General features: G+C 33.8%; 1 protein-coding gene across 3 annotated transcripts in view; it reads right to left on the reverse strand.

Moving 5' to 3' along the window:
• The window catches only part of NOVA1 (NOVA alternative splicing regulator 1), a 155,077-nt gene that overhangs the window by 26,552 nt on the left and 109,876 nt on the right, over window positions 1-18,649 (reverse strand). For 2 of the 3 annotated variants that reach the window (XM_040601140.1, XM_040601142.1), the window contains exons 3-4: window positions 13,370-13,536; window positions 2,811-2,882 (exon numbers count right to left, since the gene is read on the reverse strand). In XM_040601140.1, the coding sequence (XP_040457074.1) occupies window positions 2,811-2,882; window positions 13,370-13,536 (239 nt within the window). The remainder of the gene's footprint in view (window positions 1-2,810; window positions 2,883-13,369; window positions 13,537-18,649) is intronic. The other variant, XM_040601141.1, reaches the window with a different exon arrangement.

Raw genomic sequence — 18,649 nt, forward strand, 5'->3', positions numbered from 1 at the left:
GGCATAACACAAACCAGATTTCCTGCTCAGCTTCCTCTGACCTCTGCTGGCAGAGCTATTTTCCTCTTGTGGTAAAAAGTGTGCCTAGAAATTGTTCTACCCACTATGCAAGCTCTGTCAGGAGCATACAACGGACATGCTTGTACAGCAGGAAGTATCACATCAGGTATGCTCATCAACACACACACCCGACAGCTCTCTAATTGCAAGAACTTATGGGGAGTCCTCCAACCCAGTTTAAAGATTGCAGTCCAACAGCAATCCAGCATTAAGTATTGCCTAGACATTGGTTAATTGCCTTACTAACCTTCAAGATAAAATATCACCTTGTCACGATTGAGATATAGAAAACTGAATGATCTTAAGTGTGATATGCTACTATAGCCACACAATAGGATGTACTGTGCATTTATCTTAAGCCTTCACGCTAAATTTCCTCTCATCCAGTTAAATAAGCTCTTTCCTCTTATCCAAATGTAACAACTTGTGAGAAACCCCACACCTGAACGGTTATTTTTCTGTTGAGAATCATCTTATACAGTCATCTATCAAACCAAACATTTGTTGTTGTTCTCTAATTCTCTCCTGTTGGGTACTTACATGACTACTGACAGGTTTGAGATTACTGTGCTGGAACCTATGTTCGTGTGACAGTCACAGTGCAGATACTTGCCAATACACCGGTGCAGAATGCTAATCACTACTACAGCCTGGGAACGATTGCCAGCTACGTCACTTATCACTAGAATGAACAGCAAGGCCTTAATTGCCTCGTGTGTTTTGTGCTTCCTGCTGGAATGGCTAGAAACCCCTAGGAAATACTAAGAGGGATAAAATAATTATAAACCAGTAGAAATTTCAAGAGTTAATGATAAAAGGAGGTCCAAAAGTCACTTAAGGAATTCATTACTCTTCATATATACAGTTTTTGATGCTGTTCAAAAGAGACCTTGATTATTTGTATAAAAACTAAATTAAACAGAGCTTACGGATAAAATGCATTAAAAGATGTAATGTGGGATATAGGCAGGATATAAAGCATACATTTCCCTTAGTTTGTACATTCAGCTATATCACTTGACAATATGCTCATAGAACAACTTCCTATAAAAATAAGCAATTTTAGCTATTAAGAAGTCATTTAAAGTTTCTATGCTACACTATAATTTTGATAATTCAAAATTCATAGAACAGATGCAAAGTAGGTACTACTTTGATACTAATTAAGCAGCATGCTCAAACAGTATTTCCTGTAAATAAAAGCACCTATTCCTTTTTCTCCAAATAGTGATCATCGTGGTACAGTTATAATAAAAAAAAAAAGTGGGAAAGACGACACAGAAAAGAAAAATAGGAAGAATACTTTTTAAAAATAACTGTGCCTTCGACCTTTTCAAAATCTTCTAATTAAAAGAAACAAAGTACTAAAATTAAGCGAGAGAATAAAAGCTGAACAGAGTGTTCATAAAATAACCCTAGTTGTTGGCAAAGATTTTATCTTTGTCATTTAATGATGATGAAGCCAAACTGCTGGAATGGAAGCAGGTTGATGAAGAAGGCTTTCAAATTGAAGTGAGGAATATCACAATTTATATTTTTCTTAGTAGTTCCTCTATCTGTACAATTTCTGTCTAGATTTCATTACTTTCTGTATTAGATGTCCCTTTCAACATGTGTTGATCAAAGACTTATCACTTTGATATGCTTGCGTTCTGTTATATGTTAAATTGTTCATACAGCCTGCAAGTTCTAAACAGCTCACAGAATATCAGAGGATCAGTAATTAATAACAATGTTAACTTCCCAGTGAAATCAGCTTGTGAAGAAATTATTTCTGGTATTTGATCTAATTTGTGCAGGATCTGATAGAAGCATTCAGCTAACTTCAATAAACAGATTGTATGTTAAAAACTGTTAGCACATACCAAATAGTTACATTATTTGCACACAAAGTACATTAAATTTAACAGTACATTTAAAAAAATGAATAAGGTATTTATTAAGCATGAATCAGTTCTAAAAAGCATGGTATGAAGTAACTTTAACAATTTGTATAGGGAAGGCAAAAAGATACACAGTATGATGATTTGTGGACATAATGAACTGGACATATTTATTTCCAGTTAAAAGAGAAATAAATTAGTGTAATTAAAATACTGCTAAACCCACAGTCTAATCATTTAAAAATCAGACATGAATTAAACTTACTTAGATGCGTTTAGTATATTTTTAGAGAGACTTGATTTTACTTTATTCTTCATCAATACATTTTCATTTCAAATCTATTTTCTTACTGCATACACTATTTAAATAAGGCCCCTATGTTACCGTCCACAGACACATTTCAAAATTCTTAAAGTAAATAAACAAATAAGTCTGTTTGCCATTCCTAGGTTGATATCCAGCTAATTAAGCATGGTTTCAGAGGTACTTCCATTATAATTTATAAATGATCCAAGAAGTAAATACGTGTGTGCATATATACATATACATACATGTACCAAGAGTTACTCTGTCTACAAACACACCAGCATGTACCCTTGCTATTTATTAATCAAATCAAATTTTAAAAAAAGACTATTTTACAAGATACTTTGCTTTCATCAGAGTTTTAAAAAAGACAACAAAACAAATTAAAAAAAGAAAAATGTTTTCCATTCAATTTAGCAATTTCTAACAAAAGATATCTATGGTTATGGGTGTATATATGTGAATGAACGAATAAATCCTTAACCCACCATATCTTTTTCTCCAGTTTGCAAGCTGTCACCCGTGAAAAGTATGGTGTAGATGGTAGGATGATACTGTACCTGATTGGCTCTGGAGGTGGTCATGGGATCAGATGGAGAGGACTTGGTGGTAGTTGGGGAAGATGGCAATGTCTGGGAACAAAGCAGTTCAGGAGCAAATCAACCTTTACAAGCCTTAGACTGAACAGTTAAAAAAATAAATAAACCAACAAAAGTAACATAACTAGAAAATTAAAATAAATAAAAAATGCCTAAGACAAAACCTTTCTCCTACTCATTGGAACTTAATGGAATTTAAAGTCAATTGGATAAATAATGCATGTAAATATGCATGCTTATGCATGTAAAAACAAATTCATGACTTGAAATCAAGATGGTGAACTCACATAAATACTCAAAATATGCTGGCCACATGAGGAATATATTCTTTCCTCTCTCCTCCTCTTGGGGAAAATGAAGACTATAGTAAACAAAAATTCCAGCAAGTTCAATGAGCACACTAGAAACAGTTATCAGTCTACAAACAAACAGCCAACGTCTGAAAGAAGTCAGAGACATTAACTTTGGCACCTTGTAATGCACCATTCTATAGCACGGACTATAGCCAGCAAACTGTGTTCCATACCTTACAACAATTATACTGAAACTACGGAGTTCTTAGCAATATACTAACTGCTAAAATATTCACTGCTCGTTTTTAATCAAGAGGCAGGTGAAAAAATGTAAACACCAATCTCGTGATGGATGAACATGCAACTAATACCTTCAGGACAAATTTTTACAATATATTTATGATTAGCTTTAAAAACATTCATTTAGTTGAGGAAAGGTTAATAACTTATCATCAGGCCTGTGTTCAAAATAAACACAAAAAAGAATTAAGAGTCACATTTATTGATCATGTTTTCTAAATAATATACATACGCTTAACATTAATTCTTGAACATATCAAAAAAGCACTTCTCTGTTTAAAACTTTTATATACACATTTCTCTTTTTAAAGTATTAGATCCTGACAGAATAACTCTTCTTTTCTTTTTATAAATGTAGTGAAAATGTAAAATTCCAATTTTCAAAACATAACATACAATACTTATTCAACACATGTTTTTTTGACATACTCATAAAATATATTATAAAATATAAAAATTACACTATTTTTACTTTAAGAAATAAGGTGTTAAAATGCTATACAATATGATTTATCATATGGTCATATAATTACTAACCAAAACTATTTAGAAGTAAATGAAGCAAAATTTCACAGTTTCAGCAGTTCTGCTACTTACAATCATTGACAGCCCCTCATAAAATAGGTATACATACTTTTGCACTAAAACTCTTAATGCATATGAGAAAGCTGGGACACTGTGAATGCATAAAGTTTGTGTATTAGCAAAATATGGGCTTGTACATATGCACACACAAATATTTTAGCTGTATGTTAAGCAATATGAAGATCCAGTTTTTCATAGTTTGTACATAAACAAGTAGCCAAAACAGGAAAAAATGTCTTAAGAAACAGATACTTATTTTGTGTTTCCAAGTTATAACTCATCTTATAAAACAATAAAAACAAGAATAAAACATATACAGCTTAAGCACCAACTGGGACTCTTTCATGAGTCTTAAGTAAAAATTACTATACCATGGATAGGGCTTTATAAAAAATAGGTAGCTTGGCAAAAGGTTATTGGTCAGCAGACACTATACATTGTGAAAATCAGAGAATTATGAAGGATTCTGCCGTGTCTTTCTGTAGGGAACACGGGCTCATTTGTGAGGGGCTAGAATTACTGGCAAAAAGAAATGCCAGGTTCCACGATAGTACAGGGCTATACCCTATCCAATTCTCTTTCTGATTCGAGTGGGATAATGCACTCTTTCTCTTACCAAAGCCTGAAATTGCAATGAACTGGGTTTATCATTTAAGCTTAAACTAATGGGGAAAACACAACAATAAAACACCCCAACAAAACAGCTTGGAGAACTGTAAATTATCCCGGTAGATTTTCTTTATCATAGTTATATATGAACTAAAAAATAATAATAAAAATTGTTACTATTTTCCAGAAGAATGCTGAAAATATATTTTCACTAAAATATTTCAGACGTCTGATAGTCTGTGTGATCAACACCACTGCTAACTAAAGCATACTGTAAATTGTTTTGATATGCTAAAAGCTAATTAATAAAAAAAATAGTTTGTTCTTCACAGGTGTTACTAAATCTAACTAGTCGATTTATAAGAAAATATGTAGAACACTTCAACACTGAATAATGACCCAATCACTGACACCACAAGTAATTTAAGGAACTGGAAGCATCTCTGTTTTCAATTCATACCAATTTTCCTAAAGCACAGTAATGTATGGCTGTGATGAAAAAGGAGCGACAATAATAATTTCAGGTGAGTGTTGAACTATAACATCTATTAAGTAGAAGCATTTCATTTTTCCATTTTAGCAAAAGCTTGTTTAAAATACAATGGGGAAAAAAGATCAAAATATACAAAAGCAAAATAATTGCATTAATGAAGAAGAATCAAGTAGGGGCATATATGTTTTTTTCCAAATATACATACCGATGACAAAATACTGAAAATGGCAATAAGGAGTGTTTTTGGTTTATGTTTTTGGTGTTTTATTCTTTGTATATCAGGTTTTGAAGGCTTAATCTCTCTTACTTTGGCTACTGAAAGAACTGGGTTTTGGTTGTTGTTGGTTTTGGTGTTTTGGGGTTTGGTTTTTTTTTTACATATTTCTATACATATATATATAAATAAAAGAACTGAGCATTTTGTAAAAATTCATCCATTTTCACGCCTCTGTATAATTCTGAGACACACCTATATATTTCTTCAGTGTTAAGTTAAAAATAATTTCTCAAAAACAAAAAAACACCACAGGCATTTGGATTTTGTATGGAATTTTCACTGGCTGAGAAGTAATTTATTGATACACTGAACTACTTTGCAAGAACTTTTAGGCAAAATTACTTCTTAAAGTTGGATAGAGCTCAATAATTCTGATTTATTATGCAACATAGAATAATTCTTTTAAAATCTGGCAAGTGCTTTGCATTAGGCAAGCACTTGAATTTAGTAGTTATCAGGCTTCTGGGAATGAGATGTATAAAGTGATTAGAAATCATAAGATGAATTTACATTACAGAGTTTCAATTTCTGAGACTGAAACGTATGTACTATAATTGAAGCTTTCCTGAAATTGCAGGTTGACTGCTGGCAAGGTTATAGAAAAAAAATAATCGTTCAGAGTTTCTACCATACATACTTCTAAGACTTCCAAGTTTGTTTTAAGGTATATCATGAATAGTATAGTCCAAGCCATGATGAAATTGGTCTTCTCTGCTTTCTCAAATACTATTTCCTTTCCTATTTCTTGTGAGACAATGAATGGAAGGCTATATTTACAGGTGAGAGTGTTGTTTGCTTTTACTTCAAGCTTTTAGAACATAAGTTTGAGAAAAAAGATTTTAAGTAATGAAATAGGAGCTTAATTTTAGCAATAAAATTCTGTTTGAGCCATATTTAAGTTGTAGTATTTTCTGAAAGTCCAAAAAAAACTTCTTGTGTTGCTCACAGGAATTGTTTATACTGTGAGAGGCTGTTCCTAGGCTGTACAACATACTAAAGTGTGCAGAAAGTTGTTCAAAGCATCACACTTCCATGCTTCATATTTTTGAGTAATGGAGTGAAGATACAGCTGTATCACAGCAGTATAGAATACATATACTCCATGTGTACAGTGTTCCAAAAGATCTCTGAGCCCTTTTTCAATGACTTCATGAATTGGATAATGCAGAGCCATGTATAAATGAGAAAAGTCACAACCTCATATAAATACACTAAAAAAATATCAGTACTACACCCTAGATATTAAATATTGTACTGAGACAGGTAAATTCATTCTCAGTACCTATTAGTATATTTATACATATGAGTAGAAAGGCACAAAATTAAATGCTATTTGAAAACAAGGTTGGAGACACGGAAGCGTATAAAGAACATAATTTAAATGTGAAGATAAAACTGTATTTACAGCTTACCAATTTCTAGTGGTCTTGCCAAACAAAGGAAATCTTGGTAATAACATTACTCACATTCAGTTACTATTAATACTGAGCTAATACTGAGTTTCAGTTTGCATGTATTAATATTGGTGCCTATAAATCACTAAAATTAATGTGATGACAAAACTAATTTGCTTAAGCCAGTATTTTAATGCACTTTAAGAAAAGGTGGTATCTTTTTTTGAATTGTATTAAATAGTTGAATACCTTCTGCAGCTAAAATGAGAAACAGAGATCACTGCAAGGCCCTATTGTGCTGAGCAACATAAAAGACTGACTTACTAGGCTTTCAACAGTATCAGAGATGAGCCTTTCTAAACAGACCACTTGCTTTGCTAAACATACTGAGTCTTCTTTTCACCTGCTGTGAACTCCTTTAATCTGTAACTTTGGCAAGTGAGTATCATCTCAGTGATGACTGCATAAATACACAACACATTTCAAAAATAAAATTTGGAAAAAGAAATGTTCAAGAATTAATAATTTATTCAAAATCCCGATTGTAAAAAGGCTACTTTGATGACTTTGGTGACATAATTGTACTTGCTACCTTTTCACTTCTGTAAAGAACAAATAAAATATATTCTGATGATATTTCATCCTCTTTGTGTTAGGTTTTGCTTTTATGGAAAAGAATACACAGGGCATAGGGCAATACAAAAAGACTAAAAAAGCCAGCATATATAGATGGAATGGTTACTTATAGTTTTTTTACAGAGGTAATTTATCTGCATTTATGAGCTCTTGGGGACTTGTCTTTGAAAAAGGAAAAAAAGTGTGGTAAGTATGATGTAAAAGAAAGATTATCCTGTGTTCTGTCTGGGAACAAGGAGGAGTAAGGAGCCTGAACCAAGCTAGTAGGTGCCATTTGGATCAGCAGAGTAACACTGGATGGAGGAAATGATTTAGCATAAGGATTACAGTAAAATGGACAAAGAATCAGGACCTTCCCTTTCCTCAAAACTTGTCACGGTAACACAGAACTAATGCAAGATCTGGTGCTGTTATATAGAAATACAAGAAGCCTCAAGTAAACAGACACAGGCATCAAAACAGCTAGGAAGATACCGGTCTAAGATTTGTGTCAAAGACCCAAGTCCTAGAAGAAAAGAAAATATCACCTTTTGATTCTGGGCTACTTTGGGATTTGGAAAAACACCACCAAAACTACAAAGCCATCAGAAGACATGAGATAACTTCAGACTTTTTTTAAGAATCAGAACACTGCTGAAACCTCCACAACCTGAACATTGCTGTTCACCCCCCAACAAATTTTTCTATTTGCATTCCATTTTTTAAGCAATGAAGAGTTAATCATCAGCTACAGTGTTAACTGTGTTCATAAATTACGGTTTTGCATACTTACTGAGATTGTATCCAACACTAGCGAAATGAAAAGAAAATTAAGAGTGATCTGGTACTAGAATTAAGTCAAGGGCATATGAGGGACAGGATATTGCATACATAATTTTATAGAATGCTAAACTTCTGCCATGGGATCTAATGTATAGACCTGTCTCTCTAGTAAACAATGGATTATTTTTTTTTTCCCCCCTCAACCTGTAAACACACCTGCATATCTTATTGTTCATTGCAGAATGGCAATTAGTGCGATTCTTCACCTACATTCAGAAGTAAGAAAAATTTATGAGAAATTGTGGACTAGATGAAGAGACACAGTGATCTACAAAACTAGTTATTTACCTCAAATAAAAAACTTAGGTTTTTTTCTCATATTCTGGAGTTTAATAAGGTTCATGTAGGTAACAGACTTGTTTTAAATGGATGATAAAGAGAAGAAAGGCTCATCAGAAGGGGGAGGCATTTTAAGAAACTAGTGAATGTTTCTTAAGGAAGGATGGACTTAGGGGTATTGGTGGTGAAAAACTGACTATGAGACAGCAATGTGTGCTCGCAGCCCACAAAGCCAATCATATCCTGGGCTGCATCAAAAAAGGTGTGTCCAGGAAGTCAAGAGGGGATTCTCCCCCTCTACTGCATTCTCATGAGACCCCACTTGGAGTACTGCATCCAGCTCTGAGGCCCCCAGCCTAAGACAGACATGGACCTACTCAAGCAGGTCCAGAGAAGGATCATGAAGATGATCAGGGGGCTGGAGCACCTCCCCTGTGAGGAAAGGCTGAGAGAGTTGGCATTGTTCAGCCTGAAGAGAAGGCTCCAGAGAGACCTTATAGCAGCCTTCCGGTACCTAAAGGGACCCTATAGGAAAGAAGGGTGACAGAATGAGGTGTAAACATTTTAAACAGAAAGAGGGAAGATTTAGATTAGATGTTAAGAAGAAATTCTTCACTATGAGGGTGGTGAGGAACTGGAAGAGGTTGCCCAGAGAGATTTTGGATGCCCCATCCATGGCAGTGTTCAAGGCCAGGCTGGATGGGGTTTTGTGCAATCTGGTCCAGTGGAAGGTGTCCCTGCCCATGGCTGGGGTGGTTGGAACCAGATGATCTTTAAGGTCCTTTCCAGCCCAAACCATTCTATGACTCTACAAAATCTACTGAATCTTTACCAATATAGAAGAACTCATATTCCATATTTAAAAAAAAAAAAAAAAAAAACAAACAAAAAACCTCCATTAAAGCCAATATTTTCAGATCTGTATTATTAAAGTCAGGTTTTATTTTGAGCACTTCAAAGTAAAACTTTTTACTTAAAAATTATGAACATTTCTATTTTTTTTTTTTAAATCAGCATTTTTTAAGTAAAATTAGTCATTTTCACTGGAAGAATGTGGATTTACAAATCTGATTTCAGACATTCAGTTTTGCAGATTTTGAACACAATGTCTGGGACTATGATTAACGAACAGAAGTTAAAGACTCATGAGAGGTTAATTATCTACTGAAAAAGCTGAAATGAAACTGTCTCCAATGAAAATATTAATTGGAAATTCCATATGTGAAAGAGTTACTCTAGATTTTGAAGGCAGAAATTCTAAAACCTTTGTCCACACTTTGATAGCTAAACATTTAATAGAATTGAAGAACGATTCAGGTTGGAAGAGATCTCAGAAGGCCAAACTGCATACTCCTACTTAAAAGAAAGTTAGCTATAAGATCACACACCTTTCCTTCCATGTAATGCACAGTTCTGCAGTGGCCACCTCTGCTTCCATGTGCTTCTTTGAACAGGTTGCTCCAACACCTACTGTCTGTAAAACAGCTGAAAGCTGGCAGGAGAATTCAACCAGCAAATAAAGACGACATAATAGGTTCTGAAGAAGGTGATATGATAAGACCACATTATGCACCCTTTTCCATTGTTCACAGGAGCCACTATTAATTTAGAGGTGAAGTTTAAATTTTGTATGGTAAGTAAAGCTGAAACAGCTCAGGCTCCCGATCACTTTATGAAAAGTGTATTCTGTTCCCGTACGTTACAATACGGTCTGAAAGAGCTGGTGTGACATTCAACTAATACAGAGAGAAAAGGGTGGTTAGTGCTCATATCAGTTTCTAGGAAATAAAAGGGCACAGGAATCAGCTGGTTATTGTCCAATAATACCTAGAAACAGCAGAAGGCTGATATCTATGAAGAGATTGCCTATGTTATGTATAGATAAAAGATGCAAACATTTGTCAATTAAATGTATATCAGACCTGTTTGGAGGAAAGAAATACCTGGTATCTACTGATAACCCCCCAGGATTAGGAGATGTGGAAAAATGCAGCGGAGAAGGCTCAAAAGGAGCTAGACAGATTTATCAGCAAATCTGCTAAAGCTGAAAAAAGCTGAAGTTAGAGCAGAATGTTTCAATAGTGACTTCTGTTAGTAAGGAGAAATGTCAGGCCAGGCTCAGTCTCTGTGTACACCCAAGCCTCTCCTGAAGACAGAAAGTGATGAAACTCAAGCAGTCATCAAAGAGTTTACCAACTGTCTTTTTTCACTGAAACTATAGCCAGAAGATATTTCCTGTCTCAGCCTGCTTCTCTGAGACGAATGTCAATAAAGCAGCCCAGAACAAAGAAATGACAATAGAGTAATGGGAGCCACATGCTTATGTGGACATGGGTGGCATCATAAGGCTCAACCTACAGGTATCTTCATTCATGGGAAGAAAACTACCTTTGCTTTTTGGTAGAAACAGCTAGAGAACCAAGAGAAATATCCTCAAAGTTCCTAATGAAAGTAAAATTTATTATTTTAAATCAACTCAATCTCAAATGCTAAGTCTACTTTCTTCAACCTGCAATGTAATATTTTGGGTGCCAGGGTTATACTCTAAGATAGGAAGAATGATGTAAAAGTTCGTGTAAAAGAAGAGATTATAATTCATAAGGCTTATTTTTTACCAAGTTCAAAATGACTTGTATTATACATTATCTAGATCATTTTAATAAAATTGTGACCTGTCTGCTATTAAAAAAAATTACAACACCGGAGTTCTAGATCATGATTACCTGTTAAAAAACTACTATTAACTTCTTAAATAAAGATATTGTATCTTTCATTAAGATACAGGATATTCTGACATTGGAGGACAGATTACTTCAGTGCAAGCTCTAAGAACTAAGCTAACAATTTCACTTCTTGGTAAAAATTATGGATTTGACGTTTATTGAGTCCATATTTATATTGTATGAATTTATTATGAATAGGTGCTGCTGCATTAAAAAATAAACCAACAACTAAATAACTCATTGTGGTTAAAACTGCTTAAAATATGCACATGTGTATCTCCAAATATTTGCAGTCATATTATTATGCACCTGTATGTTTACAGGTAATATATTAAAATTTTGTGATGCATAGCCACTAAGAAATGGCTTTATAAGTTATACATTGTATTTAGTCTGTCTTAACTTCACTAGCAGCAGCTCCGTTCACTACTCCATCCCTCCAGAATTCAACATTCCAAACAAGGAATTGTTTTAAAAATCAAGACCAAACAACCCCAAATCAACCAATGAAACTAAAAAAAAAAAAAAACAAAACAAAAAACCCCAACCAAAAAAAAAAAAAAACAACCCGCAACCCAACCAAAAAAAAAAAAAAATCGGAAAAAAAACCCACCACAGCAACTTTACAAATAAGCTTTCTGGAGAAACACTGTGGACAAGCTGTATCAACTGCAGATACAAGGCTGGAAGTATTTAGAGGCATGTAACTACACAGCTCTGTAATCTAGTTTCTCAGGATCTTACTGATTTACCTAAAAATTTGTTTCATTTCATTACAAAGGGGAAAACCACTTTTCATTGTAATAGATGACAGTCATTTCCCATTGAGTTAAGACGTCTTGGCATAAAATCTAACATTTTACGAGCAGAAAGCCATTTAAAATACAGATTGCTTCAGCTTTTTATCTCTATTTCAGGCATAATAACTTTCATGTCTAATAATGATAAACTAATTCTATAAAATTTGGGGGTTTCTTTTTAGTATTTTTTTATAAATTATCTAGAGTATTTTTTATGTAAAAGTATCAGATATACAGAAAAAACCTAATATTGTAGTAGATATTAGAAATCATATACAATGGCTTATGCACAGTTTCATCCATCTAAAGCAGTCTGATCGTTCCAAACTTATCCTGTTCAAACACATCTTCATATAGGCACTCTGTGTATGTCACTATATACAAAGCAAAGTAATTGCATACAGTTACCAAATTACTTTATAGGACACTGAGTCTTGCTAGTGTAGAAGGACGAAACAATCTTTTCCCATATAGGACAGGTGAGAAACTAAAACCTATCCTATATAGGATACAGAGATAAGACAACACTTTACTAATGTTCACTTATTTCTTTCTTCATCTTTTTCTTAATCAATACAACGGAAAAGAATTTTAAATTCTGTATTACATGTATTTCACATTCTGCTTATAGGGCAATCTCAAAAAAAAAAATAATTAAAATTGTTCTGGAAAATGTAATGAATGAAAGAATACTAGACCAGTAATACCTTACAAATGTATTTTGCATTGCCCATAGATTTTGAAAGAAGTCAGTATAAAATAGGCAAAAGGATGCCAAAAAATAAAATTAAATTGTAAAAAACATCACAAGTAAATAATACTTCTATTTTCAACTTTTTACAGGTAAGATTTTAAAGTATCGAATATAGATTCTAAAAAAAAAAAAAAAAAAAAACAAAAAAAAACCCCAACATTTTTGGGTTTACTTTATATACATAAAAGTAGGAAACATTCAGTTAATCTGTAATTTTTAGCAACGCTGAGGATTTACAAAAAAACTTCATCATTTAAGATTAAAATTTAGCTATTTTTACCTAAAACCTAAACGCGTATTATCACATCTTACAGTAAACAAAAATTTATGAAAGAAACACATTAGAGTGTGGCATTGGAACTTATAAAACACTGTCTGAAAGAACTGCTGAGAAACATGGAACACATAAGTACAAGGAAAAGAAGGACCAGCAAATTACTAAAGGGTAAAATAACATTTTCTTAAAGAACATGTTATGTTGACCCCTTGCCAGCCTTAAAGCTTTAAGACTTCTAAGAAGCTGCTGTGACTCTCTATTCCCAACCAAAAACTCACTTGTTTGATGCGGTCTGGATTAACAGTGGTCTGAGGCTGTAGAATGCTGACAGGCTCTGTCTTGGCCACATTTTGAGGCATTTCTCGAATCTTCTCTGCAATGAAGCCATGAACTGCATTTAGTGCTTCAACTGTTCCCTGGATCAGACACACACGCTCTGTAGTACCTGCAAATACCAAAAGTTGATCTGAATAAAATGGATTCTTCCAGATCCCACAAACTGCTTCAATCATGGCATAAAGATGGCACCCGAGCAACCTTGGAAAACCAACTATCAATACCTCCTCAAACATACAAACAAGAGGAGATATTCCCAAAATATAACATACTGATGAACTGAAGATGTCTTAAACAGCTCCTATTTCTGTAGATAAAAAACACATAACTTTCCAAGTCAGTCTAATAATGCAATTTAGAGGAGACAAAAAATACCCAAAACCACCAAAACCAAACAAAAATCCAAAGAAACCTGCTAAGCTTTTTTAAAAAAAAAGAATTAGCAAATTTTAGGTAACACAAGTATGAACATAACCAGTATTATAGAGGCGCTGGGAACAAGCTTTTGTAATGAACACCTGATCTGCAAATACATTTATTTAGTGCAGATGTTATTAGATCATTTCTTAAAACAGCTGCAAGTTGTTACGACAAGGCTTTCAAGGCCAAAAGATCTAATATTTGAATGTCCCCTTTGCCTTGTAGAACCTTCCTACCTTACAACATCCCTGCAGTAACTGCAAATATTTACTGAAGGCACGGAGTTTAAGCAATCTTTAATGTGATTTAGCAGTTGGAAACTATGAAAGCTTTCACCGAATAAGTAGTCAATACCCCACAAATTACGTTTCAAGAATTTCTGTTTAGAGTTATGCTGAATACCATTCATGCAGGATATCGAGAATCCACAGGACTACCTTCTAAGCATCCAAGTTCTACAGTTGTGGGAAAATACATGTCAAACAGGTCTGATAGGTGAAATACATATTTATTTTATGTGTAAGAATACCAGGCCTTTGGTGGCAATGAAGCAGAGGAGGGGACACTTTCCCATCATGCTCATTTGTAAAGATAGGACGGATGCTTAAGGAAAACAGGCCTTGGACACATTGCTCATTCCCAAGCTCTGCAGCAAAGTGTAGCTGTTTCTTGTCAGTCCAGTTTTGCCTTGTTTTCAGCCCTAACGGTTCCATTCCGCTCTGTATCATGTCACTTAACTCTCCTCTCCAGTCCAAAACACATTCTTTTTCTGGTATCGGCTGTCACTTCCTCTCCCTTGTATCACCATTACTTGCTCTCACCTTTAATTTCATTGACTCTTATAATGACTTGCCTATCCCTGTAGCCTGGAGAAAGAGTCTGATGTGCCATGTTTACCTTGTCTTTTGTATACTACCTCATCAAATTTGCAATTCTATGCAGATTACCAACAAACATTGAATAACTACCTTAGCTTTAGTTATAATTCTCTATGAAGGCTTAGACAAAGCTGACATTGCCATGTCACCCTTTTCCAATTTCTTTCCAAACAAAAGAAATCATGCTGTTTGTTTTACAAAAACCACACCTGTTCTTATTTCTTTGATTTCTTAATTAAAAACATCTATAGAATGGCCAAACATGGATGCAGAATTGTGGAAAAAAAGACTTGATTTATTTCTTGTGATTAGTGTGGTTTTAGATGATTTTATATGGCTTAACTGTAAAGCAAAAAAAGCTTTTTTTACATATAGGGTTACAGCTTGATACCTGTCAGTGGACAAAGAATATAAAAATCCAGTATCAGTCCTAAGGATACAGGCATGACACTGTACTGGAACAATCCATGTTCAGTAATCCATATATCAAACCACTTAGATGGGTTCCAGAAAATCAGTTTTGACTTGAAAACCAGGATCTAATAGGAGCTGGAATAAAAATGAAACTTAAAAGGGAGCATTGCCATTTCCACTTTCCTTCTGCAGAAATACCAAAACAAGAAAACCTAGATGTCCAAGTAAAATTGCTTTGAAATTTCACGTAGAACATACTTTCAAACACATTCTGTACATTTCCAACATAGTCAAATTAATGATTTTTCATCACCATGTTTTTACCTTCAAATATCATATGCCAGATACATGATACACAGATATGCATTTTGCTTCAAGATTAGGGGGGGAAAGCAAAGTAGCAAACTTGAGCCATGAAATTACCACAAAAATAAATATAATTTTTCTCATCTATGTATTCCTAGTAAATATTATACACACGATCACTCATCAGTATTTTCTGATGAAAATTCATTCACTCCACATAAATAAATGAAAGATACAGTGTAATGATGTCATAAACTAACAAGTTTGCAGTGATTTCTGAAATTCATGTTAGTGTGCCTCATTACCACTGTACAATCTGCACAGAACCACAAGGAATATGCAGATTAGAGAAATGTACTAGAGAAAAGTAACCTCCTCCCTAAAATTCCCTTCCTATCAATTTTACATCTTTAGTAATATCTACTGTTATCAACTCATCTCAAGATATGCTCCTTACGACACTGCAACATAGTCTTTATGAAAGAATTGTACAGTAAACAATCATCTGCAAGAAAAAATATCATTTTTTATTGGTAGATGCTTCTTTTCTGCTTCTGTGGATGATTGTTAAAGATTAAATATTTCATTAGCTAAAGACAAAACAGAACACTAAGAGGCCTGCCTGCTCAATAACTTAACATATTCATGTACATTCAAAGACTTTCAAAGACTTTTTCTTTTTTCTCAAGAAACAGCATCGGGCAATACTGAAATTCAACTTTGTGGAAGAAGCTCCACAGCAAAACTGACAAAATGAGAAACAAACTTTTTTCACTAATAAAATATGTTATTTTAAAAATAATTAAAACTAGGATTAAAATGTGCCAATCAGTATTCAAAAGCTGTCAGATTAATAATCTTTGAGATAAAATATATAGTTAAAATTATTACATTTAACAAATAATATTATCTTAACCGCAAGGTATGCAAGTGCCACAATCAAATGCCTATTTCTCAAAAGCAAGATTTTTAGAACATTTATGCAACCTGTTATAGTGTCTTTTCAATAAATCAACTTCAAAATACAGCTAATTTTTTTTCCCAAAAAAACCACTCCATCAAAAAAGGGAGTTTGAATGACGTAAGTGGAAGTCACCACAGAAAATGAAACTTTGTTCCTAGATGAAGCTTTCTCAATGCTTTTTCTTCTTTCCCCCCTACTTGGCTTCCTCCCCCTTTTGCAAGCAACTCCTGTGGTTTCTGTGTAAAGCAATCCAGCTCTAAGAAAATGCTCTGGGGAGTCTTTACGCTCCAGTATTAATTGTCTTCTAAATGATGAGATGTGATGTGGATTGATCAGTGCAGCTAATGCAAGTGTTCTCCGGGTCAGCAGACAACACACTGAAACCAAACAGCGATCAGGTTACCTCCAAGCTACCGGAGCCTAATACAGAAAGCACTTAACAGGGATGACTACTGTCAAAACATCTGAGAGGAAAACAGTCGATGCTAAATAGGAATTTCATTAGACTTGACACTAAGTGACTAAAGGGTATGCTACAATCTGTGGTATTTTAGAAGGTGCAATGCAATAAAGATATGCTTTATGTCATACTACGGACAAAACACGCTACCTATGAGTATGTATAAATCAGGAAGCAGTAAACAGAAATCACTGTTCCATGAAGAAATACAATTGTGCAAAAGCACATTTCACAGAGTAAGATACAGATAAGCGCATCACAATAGTAGCACATCTTCTTTGAGGGTTACATAAAGAAAAAAAAAGTAAGAAAAAAAAAAAGCGTGCAGAAATTGTATACACGTACAGTTGGGAATTGCTTTAATCTTCTGAAGTGATGTTGTCGTATTCCTTCACACAACTCTAACAGCTTTTCACTCAGATAACAGAGTACAATAATTTACAAGAGTCACACAAAAAGAAAACTGCCAGCAATATGACCAACCTGTACAACAAAAATAAGCCTATGAATCACTAAAGTTGGTGAAATTTCTGTCATTTTAAAAGCTTTTAGGCTCCATTAGTGTCTAAAGTAAACTGTCAGATTATTTATCATTTTGAGTTGTTTAACAGTTGCATCCACTCCTTTTTTCAATGTTTCTGTGAACAAATGCTCAGCCTTTCTGTTATATGGTTTTCAAAATATATATTTAAAATACAGATCTCATTTTTTAAATAACTCATTTAGAGAAAGCCAAATTACCAAATAATCAGTGCCTTTTTTGTCTGTGTGCAAACATATAAAATAGATATATAAAACCATATACAATTATTCTATTTTTAAAATTATTTACAATTCAACTCAGAGTTAGGGTCATGTATTGTAGATTGTCTTTTACATATGAAAAGGCAAAACATGCAGAATAATTCTGCCACAAAAAATGAGCAAATGTAGACTGTGTGGTCATCACCCCTGTACATTCAAAAAAACCAGAAAAAATATTTTAACTTATGTTCAATAATACTAAAGTCCATGACAGAAGTTTGCACGTGGCTGCAAAATAGGAAAACCACTATCTAAATACATAATGCTGCTGCTGTTCCCACAATAATTTCTTGTTTACGTTTTCTAAGGAACTCAAGTAAATTACTCATCATTTGTATGGGCTCTACTTTACAGCAAGCAAAATGTAGTTTCTTTCCTCTTATATCAGAATTAAAATTAAATTTGCACATATATGTTTTAACTTGTTCTTATCAAATAAAAGCAGCAGGCTATAACTGTACAGAAGAGCCTGCCTGTACTGCTCACCAAAAATAAAATTTTGAAACTAATGGAGAAAAAAAAAAAAATTGTGATCAGGATAAAGGACAACAGAATAAAGGACACTTAGGCTTTCAATGTTTTTATTTTTATACTTAACTGGCATATATTTATATATGGTTACCATTAAATGTCTAAGTGTTTGCTTAAAGATTTTGATTTGATGTTGAAGAGTTTACTGTAGTCACAGAAACACTCACTAAATGTTAAATGTCCTTCCGTATTTTATGAACCTTAGTTGAAATGTTTTGGGGAGCACATTCTACCTTTCAGACAGGACTGTCTGGCATTTTTATGACTGTATACTTTTCATTGGGCTTTTACATCAATCTTAAAGAGCATTTGAAAACCTAAAAAGCACAATGAATTATCAGCCCAGGGTAATCCCAATACATCCACTAATTAAATCTCCTTATATTTTTCCAGCGTACCATGCCAATTGCTTTGACACTGAAAGGGAAAACCAGAGGAGCCAAAG

This window comes from Falco naumanni, chromosome 7 (genome assembly GCF_017639655.2).
Source record: "Falco naumanni isolate bFalNau1 chromosome 7, bFalNau1.pat, whole genome shotgun sequence".
NCBI classification, from domain to species: domain Eukaryota; kingdom Metazoa; phylum Chordata; class Aves; order Falconiformes; family Falconidae; genus Falco; species Falco naumanni.